We start from the raw sequence: 17395 nt of genomic DNA, 5'->3' as shown, positions 1-17395 counted from the left end.
TTCTGGGCTTTAGTGTTCATAACATTCTTGTAGAGCTTTATTGTTCTCTTGGATTCTCTACAGTCACCTGTCTTTCATCTTTAAAAAATTGGCAGTGGTCTTTCTCACTCACTCTGGGGTTGTGGGGATCCCAGTAGAACAAGGTTTGGGGGTACAGCTTAGTACCTTGTATCATCTCTGCTCCTTTCATCTCTCATACTGAAAGCTTGCTTTCCTGTTCCCCTTCCTATTCCTAAGAGCCTGGCCTTGAGGGACCCCTAGAGCCCGGTGGTGGCTGTGCCCTTACATTGACCTGGGTGACCTCTGCCCTCTTCCAGCTCACACCCAGCGCCTGGTCCACATCCAGTCCATGCTGAAGCGAGCCCCCAGCTACCGGACGCTAGAACTGGAGCTGATAGAATGGCAGGAGCGAGAACTGTTTGAGTACTTTGTGGTAGTATCGCTGAAGAAGAAGCCATCCAGAAACACCTACCTCCCTGAGGTCTCCTACCAGTTCCCCAAGGTGAGGCATACCTAGCTGAGCCCAGGCCAGCCTAGCCCAGCTCCTCTGGGCTCTCACACTGTCCTCCAGGTACCACGTCAGGGTTAAGCTGGGGAAAGAAGGAGCCCCAGCCTTGCAGATTGGGTCTGCCATTGAGATGATGGCGGCCCTGATACCTGTACATTCTTTGATTCTGGGGGCATCTTAAAACACCCTAGCCAGTAGACTTTCCAAGGCTGGGCCAATCTCTCCTGATCCAGTGTTTTCATAGAAGATTCAGGTTACAACCAGGCTGTTTACTACTGACAAGCTATGGGACCACAGCAAAGGGGTCTGCAGACTTGACTGGTTCAATCACCTGAGAAGGAGGAGGCATGAGGACTCATCCTCCATAGGATATAGAGTCATGCCAGCTATTGGGAGGACACCCAGGGCCCATCCCCCCATTCTGCCCCATACAAGGGGCATAACATCATGACTTCTCATCCTCCCAGCTGGACAGACCTACCAAGCAGATGCGGGAGGCCGAGGAGCGGCTCAAAGCCATCCCCCAGTTCTGCTTCCCTGATGCCAAGGACTGGTTTCCTGTTTCTGATTATAGCAGGTGAGCCTATCTTTACAGATTTGACTAGAGAAAAGTGGAGAGAAGGGTCCCTAGCTTTTGAGTCTCCCTGCAAACCTTCTTAGCAACATTTTGGGTGGTGGCGAGGGGCTCTGCCTAGCCAGGTCCTGACCCCATTGCAGCTCCCTTCTCCTGGTACCAGCTCCATGCCTGCAGTCTAGGCCTGATGGTGGGTGGAGGGGGATGTCAGCTTCTTGGCCCAGTGGGGCAGATCCTCCAGTCCTCTGACCCCTCCCACAATGAGTCTCTCTGTTCCAGTGAAACCTTCTCTTTCATGCTCACGGGGGAGGATGGCAGCCGCCGGTTTGGCTATTGCAGGCGATTACTGGTGAGTATGGCCTTCTATCGGCCTGTGTTGGTGAAGAGCATATGGGTTGGGAGGAAGCAGGGGGCCCAATTCCAAGGCCTGAGGAGGCAGGGATGGGATTGTTCCCAATTTCCCAGAATAGGCAGACTTATCTACCTGGCAGTTCCCATGGTGCAAGATGGAATAGACAGAAGGTGGCCATGGAGAGGAGGTGGGGAACATGGTACAGGGTGCTGTTGGGAAGACAGGCTATGTCCTCTGTTGATTCCCTGCCTCAGTGGTATTTTCTAAGGGCCTTCCTAAGGGAGACTCTTCCAGTCATTCACCTTGCCCCTGACCCCTGGGATGGTTCAAGCTCTCCTAGCTCATAAGCCTGTCTGTGACCCCTTCTCCCTGCCCCAATCAGACTGCTAGTTTCCTGGGACTCCTGGGCTCAGGAAATTAGAAAGGAAGCATGTCTGGTAGGGCCCCAAGGACTATAACCCTCCAGAATTGGGGCTAGAGGGTGGCTGACTCTCTATGGCTGTCAGTTCCCCTACCAAGTTTTAGACTTTTTTTTCCAAGTTTCTCCTCCCTCCATTCTTCCAGGCTTTTGAGTCAATGGTGTTGGCCTCTTGACTCTTGTGTGGACTAGATCTGATCTTGGGGCTTGGGGTTGGGCACTCTGATGCGTGTAGCAGGGGTGTCAGAGTCAGACTCTAGCTTTAACTGTCACCTGGGCTCTCCCTTTTTGCTTCCTCTGCTCACTGAGCTTTGGGTTGTTTCATGATTCTTGCTGTCAGAAGTTTGGCCAGTGGGACTGTGAGCTGAGTGAGGGCAGAATAATGTCTTCTCTGAGGTCTTAGGGAGAGATATTGCCTCTGTGGGGAAGGCTTTGAGGGCTGATTGAGAGAAGAAAAAACCAGCCTCTCAGCTCTCACTCTGCCTGGGCAATGGATGGAGGCTGTTACAGGAGGGAAGGAGCTGGCTTGTTTGAAGCGGACTACTTTGGTTTATCTAAACAATGTTCAAGAGAGGGGGAATGCTGTTCCCAAGATCCAGTACAGGGTGGGGGAAAGTGCTGCTTCCCAAACTATTGGCCAACAAAGATATCTTTAGCTTGGTTGATTCACTGATCAACAAGCATTTATTAAGGATCTACTGTGTGCCAGACCCTGGGCTGGGCATTGGGGATAGGAATCAGGCCCTGCCCTCAGGAAATGTATACTCTATCAGAACTGTTATGTGGATACTCAAGAGCTGGTGGGAGAGAGAGAGAGAGTACCGTGGCCCATGCCAGGATGGGAGAAGCCGGGAGGTAACACCAAGTCAGTGGCTGAACAGGAAGAACTCCAGGCTGCGGACAGGGGAGTCAGATAGGGGACTGGCTGAGAAGTGAATGGGGCCGAGGATCTGATGGTAGTGATGCAGGGTGCAGGGTAGAGGACAGGCCAGGCTTGCTGGGAGCCTGCAACCTCCCTGGGGGTCTGGGGAGTATTCTCCAAGCTCGTCGGGGCTTGAGTGTGGAACGACTTTTGTTCCTGGTCTCACAGCTGCCCTGGGAGGGAACAGCGTGTTTGTGCTGGCCTGCACAGAGACAGCCCAGCCTGGGTCCGAGCCAAGGGGGCTGGCACCAGATCGGCATTCCTGCAGATTGGACACAATGATTTTAACCCAAATCCCACATACTTGATTTAATCACTCAGGGCTTTTTTTGAGGGGGGGCAGTGAAGAGAAAAGGGGGGGAGTAGTGAGAGAAAGGAGTTAGTTTCATGCCTAATATGGACAAAAAAAAAAGGATTCTACCCTCTTTCTGGAGCTTTGACGTGTGGCCAGCAGGTCTGAATCCTGAAATAGTCCCATCTGCATTTGCTTAGCGGCCAAGGCCAAAGGCCTGGAGCTAGTGGGCAGGGCTTGCACCTGCTGCTCCTCCCCCTGCCCCCCAAGTCTGCTGCCGGATCCCCAACTTCCCCTCAAGCCCCTGCGTCTGGTCCCAGTGACTTAGGACAAGGCCCTCGTATCTCTGCTGAGCTTCTCAAGTGGGGAGGGGATGGATGGACCGTCCGAGCCGGCTTCTCACTCCCTTTTTCTCTCTCCTCAGCTCCCCTTTCCTATTTCAGCCTTCTCTTTTCCTTTTGCCTCTTGTCTTCCTCTCTGACTTTCCCCCAGTTCTGCCTTGTCGGGTCTCCCTCCCCCTCCCCCTCCCCAGAACAGCAGGTAGAGAGACTGGATGAGGGGACACGGGCCGGGCCACTTCCTGTTTTGGACAGGTTGCCTGACTCAGTGAGTGTCTGCTGCCTCAGACCCTCTCATCCCCACCGCAGTCTTTGGGCTCCCAGACATAGGGCAGAGCAGGGTGGGGTATGAACCCCCAAGTCACCCTCTAGTGACTGCTTGGTCCTCTGTCCTTTATGTTGGTCGCAGAGGGGACCATGGATCTGTGTTCTTCTGAGGATGGGGGATGGGCAGGAAAAGTCTGCTGTGGTGGTGGAGGGGGAGGCCTCTGGAGTTATGGCAGAAAGGGGAGTGCAGGCCAGATAAAATGGGGTCACCCAGAGCTTTGGTGGACGCGAATCATTAAAATGAGGGAAAGCCAATCTGGGAACATAAGAATGCTTTTGATTCCAGTCCCTCCCCTGTGGGGTCTGGTTAGTGCTGGAAGCTCCCTCTGGGGGTGGGAGAGGGGTTAGGAAATGTGTCTTCAGTGGGACCCCCCCCATGCCCCGGGCTCTGTGGGGATGAACGCAGAGGGTAACCACCTGCATCTTCTGTGTCTCTGCCTTATTCTCTCTGCTGACTCGTCTCTGTATCTCAGCCAAGTGGAAAAGGGCCTCGCCTCCCTGAGGTGTATTGCGTCATCAGCCGCCTTGGCTGCTTCGGCTTGTTTTCCAAGGTAAGAGGGCATCCCGGGTCAGTCAGGGAGCCCCTCCCAGGGGTCCTCCTGGACTTACCAACTTGCCAGGTTCCCTTAGAAGGTCAGCATGGTATTAGAGGAAACATCATGAGACATCAGGTGCTGGGACCTGGATTTGAATCCCATCTCTAGCCATGGGACTGTGGGCGGGTCGCTTCACCTCAAGAGCTTCCGTGTCCTCATCTGTAGAATGGGGATACTGATATTGGTACCACTTACCTCCCAAAGTTTTTAGGCTCAAATGACAATGTATACATAAAGCACTTTGTAAACTTTAAAGTGGTGTGTAAATGTTATCTCTCCTTAGCTAGAGAGAAAAATGGAGAGATGTGAGTGTCATAGAGAGTGAGGAAGAGGAACATAGTGTTTTGGGCAGCATCTGCAGTCAACAGATGAGAAAACCATCTGTGTGTGGTGGTGGTGGTGGGGGGAGGGCAGTGGTGCTGCCTGTCCTTCCAAGCCTCCCTCCCCCTTATTGTTTCTGAAACCCAGTTCTCTACAGAGTTGGTGTTTTCTGCCTTGGTCAGAGGCATGCTGCTTCAGGGAGCCCTACAGAGTCCCTGAGGCCAAAAGACTGGGGACAGAGCTCAGCCTTCTGGGTTGGGAGCATGTGGATGGGATACCAGATGGTCCAAAGGAGTCTTTTCTGTGCTCAGCTCCAGGGCACAGAATTTTATTTGGAGAGCAGAGTTTATAGTGGCTGTCATGGGTGGGAAGTGTGAGTCCTGTCCACACACAGCTGGGGGGGAGGGGGGTTGTTCTAGGTTCTCTGTAATGGTCAAGAGGACCGTAGCCCCTGGGAATAGAGCAGTCTAGTTTGGCCACCCAGTACTTCCTAGTCCCTGCCATGCCCCTGGAGGAGAGAAGGAGACACTCCACTGATGTGATTGCCTTTCCTTGGACTGTGGGACAGATCCTAGATGAGGTGGAACGACGTCGAGGGATCTCAGCTGCCCTGGTGTACCCCTTCATGAGAAGTCTCATGGAGTCCCCCTTCCCTGCTCCAGGAAAAACCATCAAAGTGAAGACCTTCCTGCCTGGTTCAGGAAACGAGGTATGACCCGGCCCTTGTGATCTCATCGGCCCCGTGATCTGTGTGCTAAAGCTGCACAGTTGCTGCTGAACATCAGTTGTGTCTGCAAACCTGGGATATCACGCTTTCTCTGTTTTGACATTGACTGAAATGCTATGCAAGTCATAGGTGCTGAATACTTGAATGAATGGATGCTCCCCAACCTGGGGAGACAGTTGTGGGAGGTGTTTGGTGGGTGCTGACTGTAGAGCAAAGCCAGCCGCTGTGGGAGCTCAGGGTCGGAGTCTGTGGTTGGCATGTCACAGCAAAACACAAGAACATATAAACAGGGGAAATCCTCCTGGGGTCCCCCACACCACCACAGTCGCCCTGCCTCAGTGCCCTGACAGTCCTACCAGCCTCACTTTAGCATTCTGTATCTGCAGAATGGGAAGGGGCTAGCTGATGTCACCTTTTCTTCTTACATCCACTGCCTGCATACGGCCTTGGCACAGGCAGGATGCTGAGATACTCCCTTGGGCAGTAGCCATACCTGCTTGTTTCCAGCTGCCATGACACTGCTCCGTCTTCTCCTGCTTGGGGCCAGCAGTGATGGCTGGTAATAATTATTGCAGTTTCTATCAGAGAGTCAGGTGGGAAACCCAGATCCATGGAGGGACAGGGCAACACTCCTCATTTTGCCCCATGGGGCTTGTGATGAAGCTCACTTGGGATAGTAGGAAAAGACTTTGACTCATTGAGCAGATTGGTCAAGGCCCCTAGCCTTTTGGGGCCTCAGTTTCCTCATCTGTCAGACAGTCCCTGCTCAACCTGCCTCTCAGGGTTGTTATAAGGCTCATGGGAGATAATGGATATGGACCCTGTTAACCAAATGTTTTTATAATTTAATGACTTCCTTGGGTGTAGGTGGGTGTTCAGTGCTTTAGAGCAGATCATGCATCCCATGCCCTGTTCAGCCTTCTCCATACTGCTGTACAACACTTGCAGTGAGCTGCGATTTCCTCCATATGGGTCCTTTCCCTGTGCAGAGCTCCACCCTTCCAAACCTGGGTACACAGTTTAATGAGGAGCTGTAACCATCCCACTGGTCCATACTCTCTATAAATCCTCCAGGGGGGATGTATTGGAGGCTTTCCTCTGGCACTTTTGAGTATCTCAAGGTACCTGGGTACCTTGGTAATCCTGTATGGCTATAAACCATGGCATACCACAATCTGGAAAAAACTAAATGAATGAAAAACCACCATGACACCCAATTATATGGGTGGCCCATGTACATTAGGCTATCTGTTACCTTGTTCATTCTCAATATGTGATCAGCCGACCTCCTGTTCTACTCACATGTGTGTTCAACGATGAGTTTTATATCACGTATTTTCACAAACAAATTCTGTCATTAGTAATATGCCACAACTTACCTATACTCACCAAATGTCTTTTTGTTGTTCTTTGGGTTATCATTTTAATTTCTCAGAGATCATGGGGTTCTAAGGATTTATAGCCACATAGCATCTCCAGAAAAATATTAGTGTTCAAGATACAGGTAGCTAACACGTTGGGACCATTGGAAGCTCAGCTAGCTGTTTTCTCAAATGTGATTTGGCCTGTCCTCTTCCTCTGGTTCAATTCTGGGCCCAGCCCTCTGCAGTGCTGACCTAAGACACGCCTACTGATGGGCTAATGGAGGTGGGCTACCCATGTAACTGAGTGTCATAGTGACTTTCCAGCCGTTTGGTTTTTTCAGATTGTGGTGTGCCATGATTCACAGCCACATAGGACTGCCGAGAGGATAAAAACTGTGTGTTTGAGCAGTTTGTGATTATTGTGATAGACTTTGCTGCCCACTTTTCTAAAGGTGATCTAGACCGCTGTCCTCTACTTGTTTGTTCTAGGTCTGCTCTTCATTGCCCATCTGCAGCACCTATTCAGGAGCTATATAGATATATCTATGTGTCCATACTGTGTGTGTGTATATGTATATGTATGTATGTACATATATACACACATGCACACACACAATGTATACACATATGTACGTATACATATGTACATATACATACACATACACACGTGCATATTGTGGACTCACTCAACGTGCTGCCCATCCAACTGAAGACCCCATTTTGGACAACAGGCATTTTTCATCAGCTTGGGGCTTTTATCTCTGGATTTTTAGCTCTTTTTGTGTGCATCTCATTGAGAGAGGAGCTCTCCTGTTATTTTAGAATTGGATCGTGTCATCCCACAAACAAGACTTTTAGGATCTTACCATTTATAGGGAATTCCTCTTCCTCTTGGATGCCACCCAGTACTCTCTTTAATGCCTCGCGGGGAAGGACTGTTCTCATTTTTGTCATTGTATCCCCAGTGACTGGCCGAATATCAGCCACATAGCAAATGCTTAATAATTCTTGTGAAATTGAATTGAGTAACAATGGCAGATGCTCCTGGAAAGGATGTCCACATCCATGTTTTATGCCTTGCTTGGTATTTCATAGAATGAAAATATCTAACTGGGTGTCCTTGTGGCTTTTCATCCACTTGGTGGTTTTTCCAGATTGTGGTGTGCCATGATTTGCAGCCATATACAGTAGCCAAGAGGGATATTGGTATTTTTTAAAAATTGTATGTGTGTGAACAGCTTGTGTTTGTTAAAAGCTCCAGATGGCTCTGTCTGTGGTTTTGTCTGTCAGAGTATCTTGTGTAGTCTCAAGACATTGCATGGAAGACAATATTAGAAGAGAAACTCTTAATGCTACATTTTGTTCTACTAAGTCAAACCCCCGCCCTTTTTTTTTAACTCAATAAGCAATAAACACAAGAGAGATCTTGTATTTTCTACACCATTCAATCGCTTCTGTGACTGAAGTGATCTGCCTGAAAGTCACAGGACCCCACAATCTCCAAAGATCTGAAATTGGTGATTACTCAAAAGGTGAAGGAGAGAAGGTTGGTGGGTGTAAGCCAGTTACTGTGTATCATCTCCAGTGGCTCGTGTTCACCAAGCGGCATAAGAGATGTCATCTAGGAAATGATGTGTGGCTGGTAAAGGAAGTGAGCCAGTCACCTAGCAGGGGATAGCAGGTAACAGAGGGACAGCCCAAGTTACCCATTAAGTCTTGAAAGACTTAAAAGAAAGGCCTCTGGCACTTTGGGTAGATCCTTTGTGGGGGTTTGACAGGAGGCCATGGACAAGAAGCCAAGTCATCAAACATTTACTACGTGCCACCTTTTTCTCCAGCACTGTGTTTAGTGCTGGATAAGAATCAAAGAGGATGTGAGGGTGTAGAGGGGTTGTGATCTGTACTCGGGGAGGGCACATCCACTTCTGTGAGATCACAGATTGAAATCATTTTTCCCCCAATGTGGTGGTCAGTCTTACCTCTTTTTCTGTGGATTTCATAGACTTTGTACTATTCCACAGCTCAAGGTGTTATTCTTATCACCCTTTACTGAGCTCTCTGGAGGGCTGCCCATTTATCTTGCCCAGGCTAGAGTAGCCCGAACAGCAGATGCCAGTGCCTTGGTTCTATACCCTGAGAGTAGCTTTTGTGGAAGGCGGGGTCCTCACCATCAGATGCCTGATTCCTCTGGTCTCACACGTCTCATGCCTAGAGTAAATTCCCACCTCTGCCTACCCCTAACCCCTCCACTGGCTCTCTGGAGAAGGATCACCCATGAAGAGGAAGGAGTGCCCCAGGTAGTAGCACCAACCTTGGGCAGAGCTACTTCCTGAGAAGTGTTTGAGACTCAGGATCAGCATGGCAAGCATTCCTGTGCCATGCTCTAGGAGAAGGCCAGTGCCCCAGCTGTTGCCTCCTTCCCTCTGTCTCTTCCTGACAAGGGAGCAATGAGGAAATTCATCACGGCTTGTTTTCTGTCATTCCCCATGCTTCTACTCTAACTTCATGGCTTTCTCCCTCCCTCCAAGGATTGAGATGAGGGTGGCAGGGGCTACCGAAGGCAGGTACTTCACAGTTTAAAAGGGTGAGAGGCAGTGGCATGGGAGAGCCTGGATTACCTTTCTTATTAAGAGTCGGAGATCTCTGGAATTGTTAGCTGTGGCCCCCACCTACAGGCAGAGAGATAGATAACACAGTCTTTGTAGTACTGTAAGCCGGTATTCTTCCTCAATTATAAAGGCTGATCAGGGCAGGAGCAGAGTCAAGCTAGGTCCAACACTTCTTCCTGGAGAACTAGGAGATGATGACCAGACAGCTGCTCCAGCCGGTTATCAGGGCATCGTAGGGCTCCTTCATGCCTCCCTACCCCATGAGTGAAGGAGGCTGGATGGACCAGGAGCCCTTTCCTGGCAGGTCCAGTTGTAGAGAGTTGGATCCACTGGGATAACTTTTTCTTCTTCCCTTCCTTGTTTCCAAAAGCATGGTCTTCTTCCTTTCCTTCTTTTAATCCATCCTTTCTTTCTTCTCTCCCTCTTTCCATCTTTTCCTCCTTTGAGTTTGGCCAAGAGAGAAGGCAAAGGTATTTCTTTGTGACTGTTTTGGGTGTTGGGGGACCTAGAGAGAAGGGGAAGGCCTGGGTTCCCAGGTAGAGGGATTGGGAGTGGAGTCAGGCCTGGAAAGGAGCCACCCTGCACCCCTCGCCCCCATCCATATGGCTCACCCTCTCCCTCTGCCTGGCTCCCTGTAGGTGCTGGAGCTGCGGCGGCCTATGGACTCACGCCTGGAGCATGTGGACTTTGAGTGTCTGTTCACCTGCCTCAGTGTGCGCCAGCTCATCCGCATCTTTGCCTCCCTGTTATTGGAGCGCCGTGTCATCTTTGTGGCTGACAAGCTCAGGTAGGGCCAGGAGGAAGTGGTACGGATCTGGGAGGGAGGGAGGGAGAGAGGGAGGTGGGAAGGAAGGCAGGAAGGAAAGGAAGAACAAGTTTGCCCATCCCTCCGGAGGAGCCAGGGTTTTCCTGTTTGCCTTCCCTGGGGATTCTCCTCTCTGTGACCCTGAGTACCATGGCTGGAGCATCATGTGAGTGCTTCTGTGAATGTGTCTCTTGTGAACATCCACAGTTAGTGTTTTGGCAATGCCCAGGCTGGACGGTGAACTGTGAACAGCTTAGAGCTACACGTAGGCCTAAGAGTGAAGCAGTTTATTAAGGAATTGGGTGCATTAAGGTTTAGGTAAGCCCAGGGAGCGTTCATTTTAGTTGCAAGAATCACAGAAGCTCGGAGTTGGAAGGAACATGAGAGTCCACCTCAGACCTGACTGAGGATTGCTTCTATATCACCAGCAAATGAACCCAACTTCTGACAGACTTCCAAGTGACGCTGCTGTAGTCTAGTCCTCCTGCCTGTCTGACCGCACCTTCTCAGTCTCTCTTACAGTCTTCTTCCAGCTCATGCTTGGTTAGTGGGTGTCTCCAAAGGTTCCATCCTGGGCTGTTTTCTCTTCTCCCTCTATACTATTATCTTACTTAGTGATCTCATCAGCTCCCATAGTCAATTATCATCTCTACACAGATAATTCTGCATATATCTGTATATCCAGCCCTAATCTCTCTCCTCTCCTCTATTCTTGAAACCCCTCAAATGCCTTTTGTACAACTTGAATTGTAATGTCTTACTGGCATCTCACATTTAACATGTCCAAAAAAAGAATTTATTCTTTTTCTCCCCAAACCTTCATCTTTTCCCAAATATTCTATTACTGCCAAAGGCACCACCAGTATACCAGTCACCTGGGTTCAATGCCATCCTTGATTTTCAATCTCCTCACATACCTAATCTGTTGCCAAGAGTTGCTATTTCTACCTTCGTAATATCTTACATATATGTCCCCTTCTCTTTAGTCACATAGCCACCATCCTGGGGCAGGCCTTCACCACCTCTTGCTTGGACTATTGCAGCTAACTTCGGTTGGTTTTTCCCGGTCTCAAGACAATTATGTTTCCACTAAGTCTTCTTTTCTCTAGGCTGAACATTCCCATTTTCTTTAATCAAAGATTTCATGCATGATGCATGATCTCGTGGCCTTCCACCATCCTGGTCACCCTTGTCTGGATGCGGTCTGTCTTCTCATTAGCCTCTCCAAAATGTGGTAGCCAGGATTGAACCCCATATTCCAGAGGGAGTCTGAGTAGGGCAAGATATCCCAGTACTATCACTTCCCTAGCCCTGGACACTATCCCTCTCTTAAATGTAGGCTAGGATCATTCTAAGCTTTTTTGACTCCTGTATCTTACACGTTTTGAGCTGGTTGTCAATAAAACCCCTCCAGATCTTTTCTTTTTGCACAGAACTGTTATCTAGTCATTACTTTTGCTCATCCTGAAGTTGACTTTTTTGGACCCAGATTATAATTTTATATTTAACTCTTTATTATTGTTGTTTAGTCATTTTTGGTTGTGTCCAACTCTTCATGACCCCATTTGGGGTTTTCTTGGCAGAGATACTGGAGTGGGTTGCCATTTCCTTCTCCAGCTCATTTTACAGATGAAGAAACTGAGGCAAGCAGGGTTAAGTGATTTGCTCAGAGTCACACAGCTACTAAGTATCTGAGGTTGGATTTGAACTCAGCTCTTCCTGACTCCAGGCCTGGCACTCTATCCATTGAGCTATCTTTTAACTCTGTATAAGTTAATCTTATTAGATGTTGCCCAAAAATTAATCTAGCCTTTGGAGATCTTTATGGGTCTTCATTCTGTTCCCAAACCTAGTAATTCATCCCTTTCTGATTTGTGTCATCTCTAAATCTGGTAAACATATTATTTAAGCTTTCAACCAATTCACTGATAAAAATTGATTTATAGTATCTGACATTTATATAATGTTTTGTGGTTTTCAAAACCCTTTTGTATATAATCAAGAAGAGATACTCAGATAGCAAAGACTTGCCTATGGTCACATAGCTAATAGGTGGTGAGGCAGGATTTAAATCCCAGATCTGCCAACTCTATCTCTAGGTCTTTTGTCACTACATCAACAGCAGGCCAAGTACATATCTTTGGGGGGTACATGATTGGAAACTTTCCTCCAAATTTATATCAATTCATTTAATGATTGTTCTTTGGACCTAGATAGACATTTAGCTAGTTCCAACTTTACCTAAGATTGTGATCATTTAGCCCACATTTCTCCATTTTGTTTGTGACAATAGCATGAGAGACTCTGTCAGATGCTTTGCTGAAATCTATTTGATATGTATCAAATAATATGTCATTTAGCTCATTTTCTAGTTTTGTAAGGCTATCAATGAAATCATGTTAATGTGGCATGATATGTTCCTGATGAAGCTGTGTGCTGGTTTTTAGTGATCACTGCTTCCCTTTCTAAATGCCTACAAACCATTCCTTTAATACTACATCATTTTTTTCAGGACTTCAACTCAGGGTCATTAGTCTATCATTTGAAGACTCCAACCTCTTTTTAAAAAAAGAAAAGGGACATTTTTCCTTCTTATGCTCCTGAAGAACATCTCTCCTGTTCCCCCCATTTTGCAAAACTCACTGATAGTGGTTCAAAAGTCACCATCTTCCAGTTCTTTCAGTCCCAGATCTATTGAACTGAGCTTATTGGGAGCAATTAGGTGTTCTCATACTATCCCCTTACTGACCTTAGGTTTCAACTTCCTATTAATTATTTTTGTTCTGTTCTTCCCACTCCAAAATTTATTTGTAACTGAGGAAAGAGAAGCAAAATAAAAGTTAAGTTCTTTCTCTCATCCATCAGCATTATTTCATCAATCCCAAGCAACCAACAAGAAACAGGAGTCTCTTCACTGATTCTCCTCTTACCCCAAGATAACTTTAAAAAGCCTTCTTTGTTTTATTGACCATCCTCAATTCATTCTGCATTTTGGTGCCCCTACTAGTAGGCTCACCAGACTAATCTGTTTTTTGGATCCATTGACCACTTGGAAAGACATTAAACCTTTAAACCAGTTGACTAGGTGGCATCATGGTGCACGGAGTGCCAGGCTTAAGGTCAGGAAGACTCATCTTCATGAGTTCAAATCTGGCCTTTGACCCTATGTATGTGACTCTGGACAAGTCACTTAACACTGTTTGCCTCAGCTTCCTCATCTGTAAAATGAGCTGGGGAATAAAATGGCAAATACTCCAATATCTTTGCCAAGAAAATCCCAAATGGGGTCATGAAGAGTCAGACATGACTGAAAATAACTGAACAGCAACAGCAGCACATACTTTACCCAGAGTTTAGCAAAGGATTTGACAGTCACAGCCTTGTTGTTGTGGACAAGATGGAGAGACATGGGCTAGATGATAGGGTGGTTGGATGCCAGATGTCAGTATGGTTAAATGATCAGACTCAATGAGTGGGCATTAATGGGTAGATGCCAGTATACAAGGAGATGTGTATAGTGGTGTGCCCTAGGGAATTTTTACTTTGGCTCTGTACCATGTAATATTTTTTGTCTATGAATTGGATGAAAGCATAGTTGGCAAGCATCATATTTGCAGGTGACAGAAAACTGGGAGGGAAAAGTAACTTGTTGAATTACAAAGTCAGGTTTCCTCTATGTCTGTGAATCTATGAAATCTAGAACATGATGGAATTGGAACAGCTTCACAGTAGAGTTGTACCCCAGAGGGAGATCCCACTCAGTCCTTGAGTTCCACAACCTTGAAGCTTTTGAGATACCCTGGGGGAAATGGCCACATTGCCTGGTGGCCAGAGTAAAGGACCCCAAAGGATTGAGTCTGCACAACTGGGTTACTTGGGGAAAAAACCCTAACCTTATGTCTGGTCGTCATCCAGGCTTGAAGCCTTGGGGTCATCTTTGACTCCTCTTTCTCCCTTCCTTGACCCTCCCCCCAATCCAGTCCATTATTTCTATTTCCACAATGTCTCCTACAGGCCCTATTTTATCATGCTCTTTGTTTGTAGTGAGGTCCCTATCTGCCTATGCCTGGGGCTAGGTCTACTTAGGATGAGATCTTATTTTCATTCTGTCCTCTATTCTGATTCTCCTTTGCCGGATCCTCTTCTTCCTCCTACCATCCAAGAATGGGACTCACCCAAAGTTCTGTCCCAAAGCCTCTTCTCTCCACGTTCCCTTATCTAGTGCCTTACATCTGATGTATTTTTGTTGAATTGAATATGTCTTTCCTTCTTGTCCAGTTATAAATCACTTGAGGGTAGGATCTATACTGTATGTATCTTTTTATATGCATTCATGTATATGTCTTTATACATATGGATCATTGTTATACATTGCTTAATGACAATTTGCCCTTGCACATAGTAGGCAGTGAATCAGTTTATTGAATTTAATAGTGAGAGACCTGTCCCTTCTCCTTCACCTCCATTCCTATTTTTGCCTCCTTCATTCCCTGCCCTAGGAAGAGGAGAATCAAGACTTAATGCCAAGGTTTTGAAAAGAAAAAATTTCCCCTATTTCAAAAGTAACACTGAAATTTCCCCTACTTCCAAACCCCAATGTTTCTTATACTCTAAAGCAGTAAGTATGGTAAACTTTCCAGAAATAGTCAGGTCCTTTTGAGTTGGCAGCTGCCCAGAATTGGGGTTGCACCCATTCCGACTTTGGTTTGGCAATGAATGGGCATTAATGGGTAGACGCGAGTACAGAAGGCAGTGTCTCTAGTGATTTACCTTAGGGAATTTTGACCTTGGCCTTGTGCCGTTTAATATTTTTTATCTTTGACTTTGCTGAAGGCCTAGTTGGGAAGCTTCTCATCTTTGCAGGGGATAGGAAACCGGGAAGGACCCAACTTCCCTGTTGGGTCAGCCTGCTCTGCCACACCTGTTTCACAGGGCTCCTGCTTTGACCCAGGCATTGTTTTATCACCCTGAAAAACTCAACCCCTAACCATCCTCTGGCTTTTCCTTCTCTGCCCAGCCTCTGTGCCCCTCCTACCCTCTCCCCAACTTCGTATCACATCACTCTGAATGTGGCCATTGTTTCTGCCCGTGGCTTCAGGCTGCAGGTGTGAACACATTCCAGAGCTGGGGCTCCTTCATCCTCCTAGGGCTGGCTGGCTATGCAGAGATTCTGCTCTGTGCCAGGGCTAAGGGTCAGGGGGTGGGGGAGGGCAGGTGGCACGGAGTACACAGGATTGGGGTACGAACACCAGCTGCCCTAGAGGGTTTGGATTGTGTTCCGATTTAGTATCACAAAAAATCTCCCCTCTTCTCCAAGTCTTGCTCATGAAGAAGCTTCTTCTGACCTGGGGATAGAAGGAGAAGAGGGGTCTTGACTTTGTGGAATATAGACTATGGAGTGCTATAAAAATCTCAGTATTTTAGATAGATTACTCCCATCTGCTTGGGTTAGATGAGGAGCTATAATTTTGCTTAATACAATGCCTTATGCATAGCAGGTGACGGATGGGTATTTGTTTAGTTGAATTATCTAACTGAATGGCCTGGAAGCCTGAATAAATGTCCACTAGAGGGCCCAGCCAGCATGTTCTCCGGGCCTCTTAGAAACTTAGTCCAGCAACACATCTGGTAACCTTCCCCATCTGCCATTGTGTCCCATTAAAACCTGAGCAGAGATCCCCTCTGTCCCTCTCCCCACCTCCCCAAAACCACCACCATGCCTGTGTTTTCCAGGAGAAGGGTCTCAGAAGTCTATAGATAGGAGTTACCAGGCAGGGCTCATGTTATAACAGACATGGAGCTGTGCTCAGGTGTCTAAAGGGATAGAAAGCATGACTGTGGAAGAGAGGTGGAGGGGCCAGCCAGTCTTGATAAAGAGCTTTATTACCCTAGACCTGCCTGGGCAAAGTGACAGTGGGTGGAGTCACCTCATTGAGGCCCTGAAGACAAGACTCTGTACGGGGTGGGGTTCTGCCAGAAGAACTTGTATCTAGGCCAAGTCAACTTCAGAGTGTCAGCAATGCAGGGAAACATTCTCTTCCCTCTCTGATCTTCTTTCCTCTTACAATGAGGGGTTGGATTGGAATGATCTCTGTGGACCTTTCCAGCCCCAACATGCTTTGAGCCAGCAAATCATGTTTTTGCACATGGTCAGAACACACACACAATCTGTGTTCTTCTCCGCTCATATTTGTTCATCTTCAGCCACATACAAACACATGTGCAAAGGACACAATGAGAACTTCCATCATTTTTGTGATAAGCAAAACAATTTGAGGGGAGAGGGTTTGAGATTGCCAAGGGAAAGAGTACAAGGGAAAGAAGAGAAAGGACATTCTCACACTTACGGGAAGATGGAGGATGTTGAACCTTTAGAAAAGATTGAGAAGTACTAGTCAGACAGGTAGGAGGAAAACCAGAAGAGAAGTCAGAAAAATCAAGAAGTTCTAAAATGCCATATACACTTGCAGATTTGGCCTTGCATACTCCCTCTCTTGTTATCCCATACCCTTGTGCTGGGCAGGCCATCTCTGGAGCACTGTGGGTATATAGCTCACTAACATGCTCCTGTCTGTTGTACCAAAAGGGTTGGGTATGATTCAGCTTTGGGTCTTCTTGGGGATGCTCATTGATGGGGAGGCCATGCCCTACCCTATCTGGCCTTCCTGTAATAATTTTTTGGGTATCTTTTGAAGACCCTAAGACCCTTTTGAAGGAGGCTCCCCCAGGTTGGGGCTGGTGTTTTGCCCTTCTTGAACCTGCCATCTTCCCCAGGCTTAGGTGCTCTGTCTTTCTCCTTCTCTCTAGCACCCTGTCCAGCTGTTCCCATGCAGTGGTCGCCCTGCTCTACCCCTTCTCCTGGCAGCACACCTTCATCCCTGTGCTCCCAGCCTCCATGATCGACATTGTCTGTTGCCCCACCCCTTTTCTGGTTGGTCTGCTCTCCAGTTCCCTCCCCAAACTGAAGGAGCTGCCTGTGGAGGAGGTGGGTCCTAATGGTTGGGGAAGGAGGGTTGGGGGAAGGAAGGGGAGGGCAAGGAAGGAGGGGAAAGGGAAGGGGAGGGCAGCTGATCTTCTTGGGTGTGACCTTCTCTGCTGTCCTTAGGCTCTCCCTTCTGCTTTTGATTCCTCTACCTACTTCTTCTGGAGTGGCATCTCTGGGCTGGAGTTGGTACCCCAAACTTACTCTGTAGGCTATTAAGCTCCAGGATGTGCCTAGTGCCAGGAAAACGACTTGGTGAG

General features: G+C 47.8%; 1 protein-coding gene across 6 annotated transcripts in view; it reads left to right on the top strand.

Annotated features, from left to right (window-relative positions):
* DENND2B (DENN domain containing 2B) overlaps positions 1-17395 on the top strand; it is a 207670-nt gene that overhangs the window by 183726 nt on the left and 6549 nt on the right. For all 6 annotated transcript variants that reach the window (XM_021002004.2, XM_021002007.2, XM_021002003.2 and 3 more), the window contains 7 exons: positions 318-502; positions 976-1085; positions 1362-1431; positions 4205-4282; positions 5217-5357; positions 9987-10135; positions 16961-17138. In XM_021002004.2, the coding sequence (XP_020857663.1) occupies positions 318-502; positions 976-1085; positions 1362-1431; positions 4205-4282; positions 5217-5357; positions 9987-10135; positions 16961-17138 (911 nt within the window). The remainder of the gene's footprint in view (positions 1-317; positions 503-975; positions 1086-1361; positions 1432-4204; positions 4283-5216; positions 5358-9986; positions 10136-16960; positions 17139-17395) is intronic.

Source organism: Phascolarctos cinereus, unplaced genomic scaffold (assembly GCF_003287225.1).
Source record: "Phascolarctos cinereus isolate Bilbo 61053 unplaced genomic scaffold, phaCin_HiC Scaffold_9;HRSCAF=440, whole genome shotgun sequence".
Taxonomy (NCBI): Eukaryota; Metazoa; Chordata; class Mammalia; order Diprotodontia; family Phascolarctidae; genus Phascolarctos; species Phascolarctos cinereus.
The sequence above is the reverse complement of the archived record's forward strand: the minus strand, read 5'-3'. Positions and strand labels throughout refer to the sequence as shown.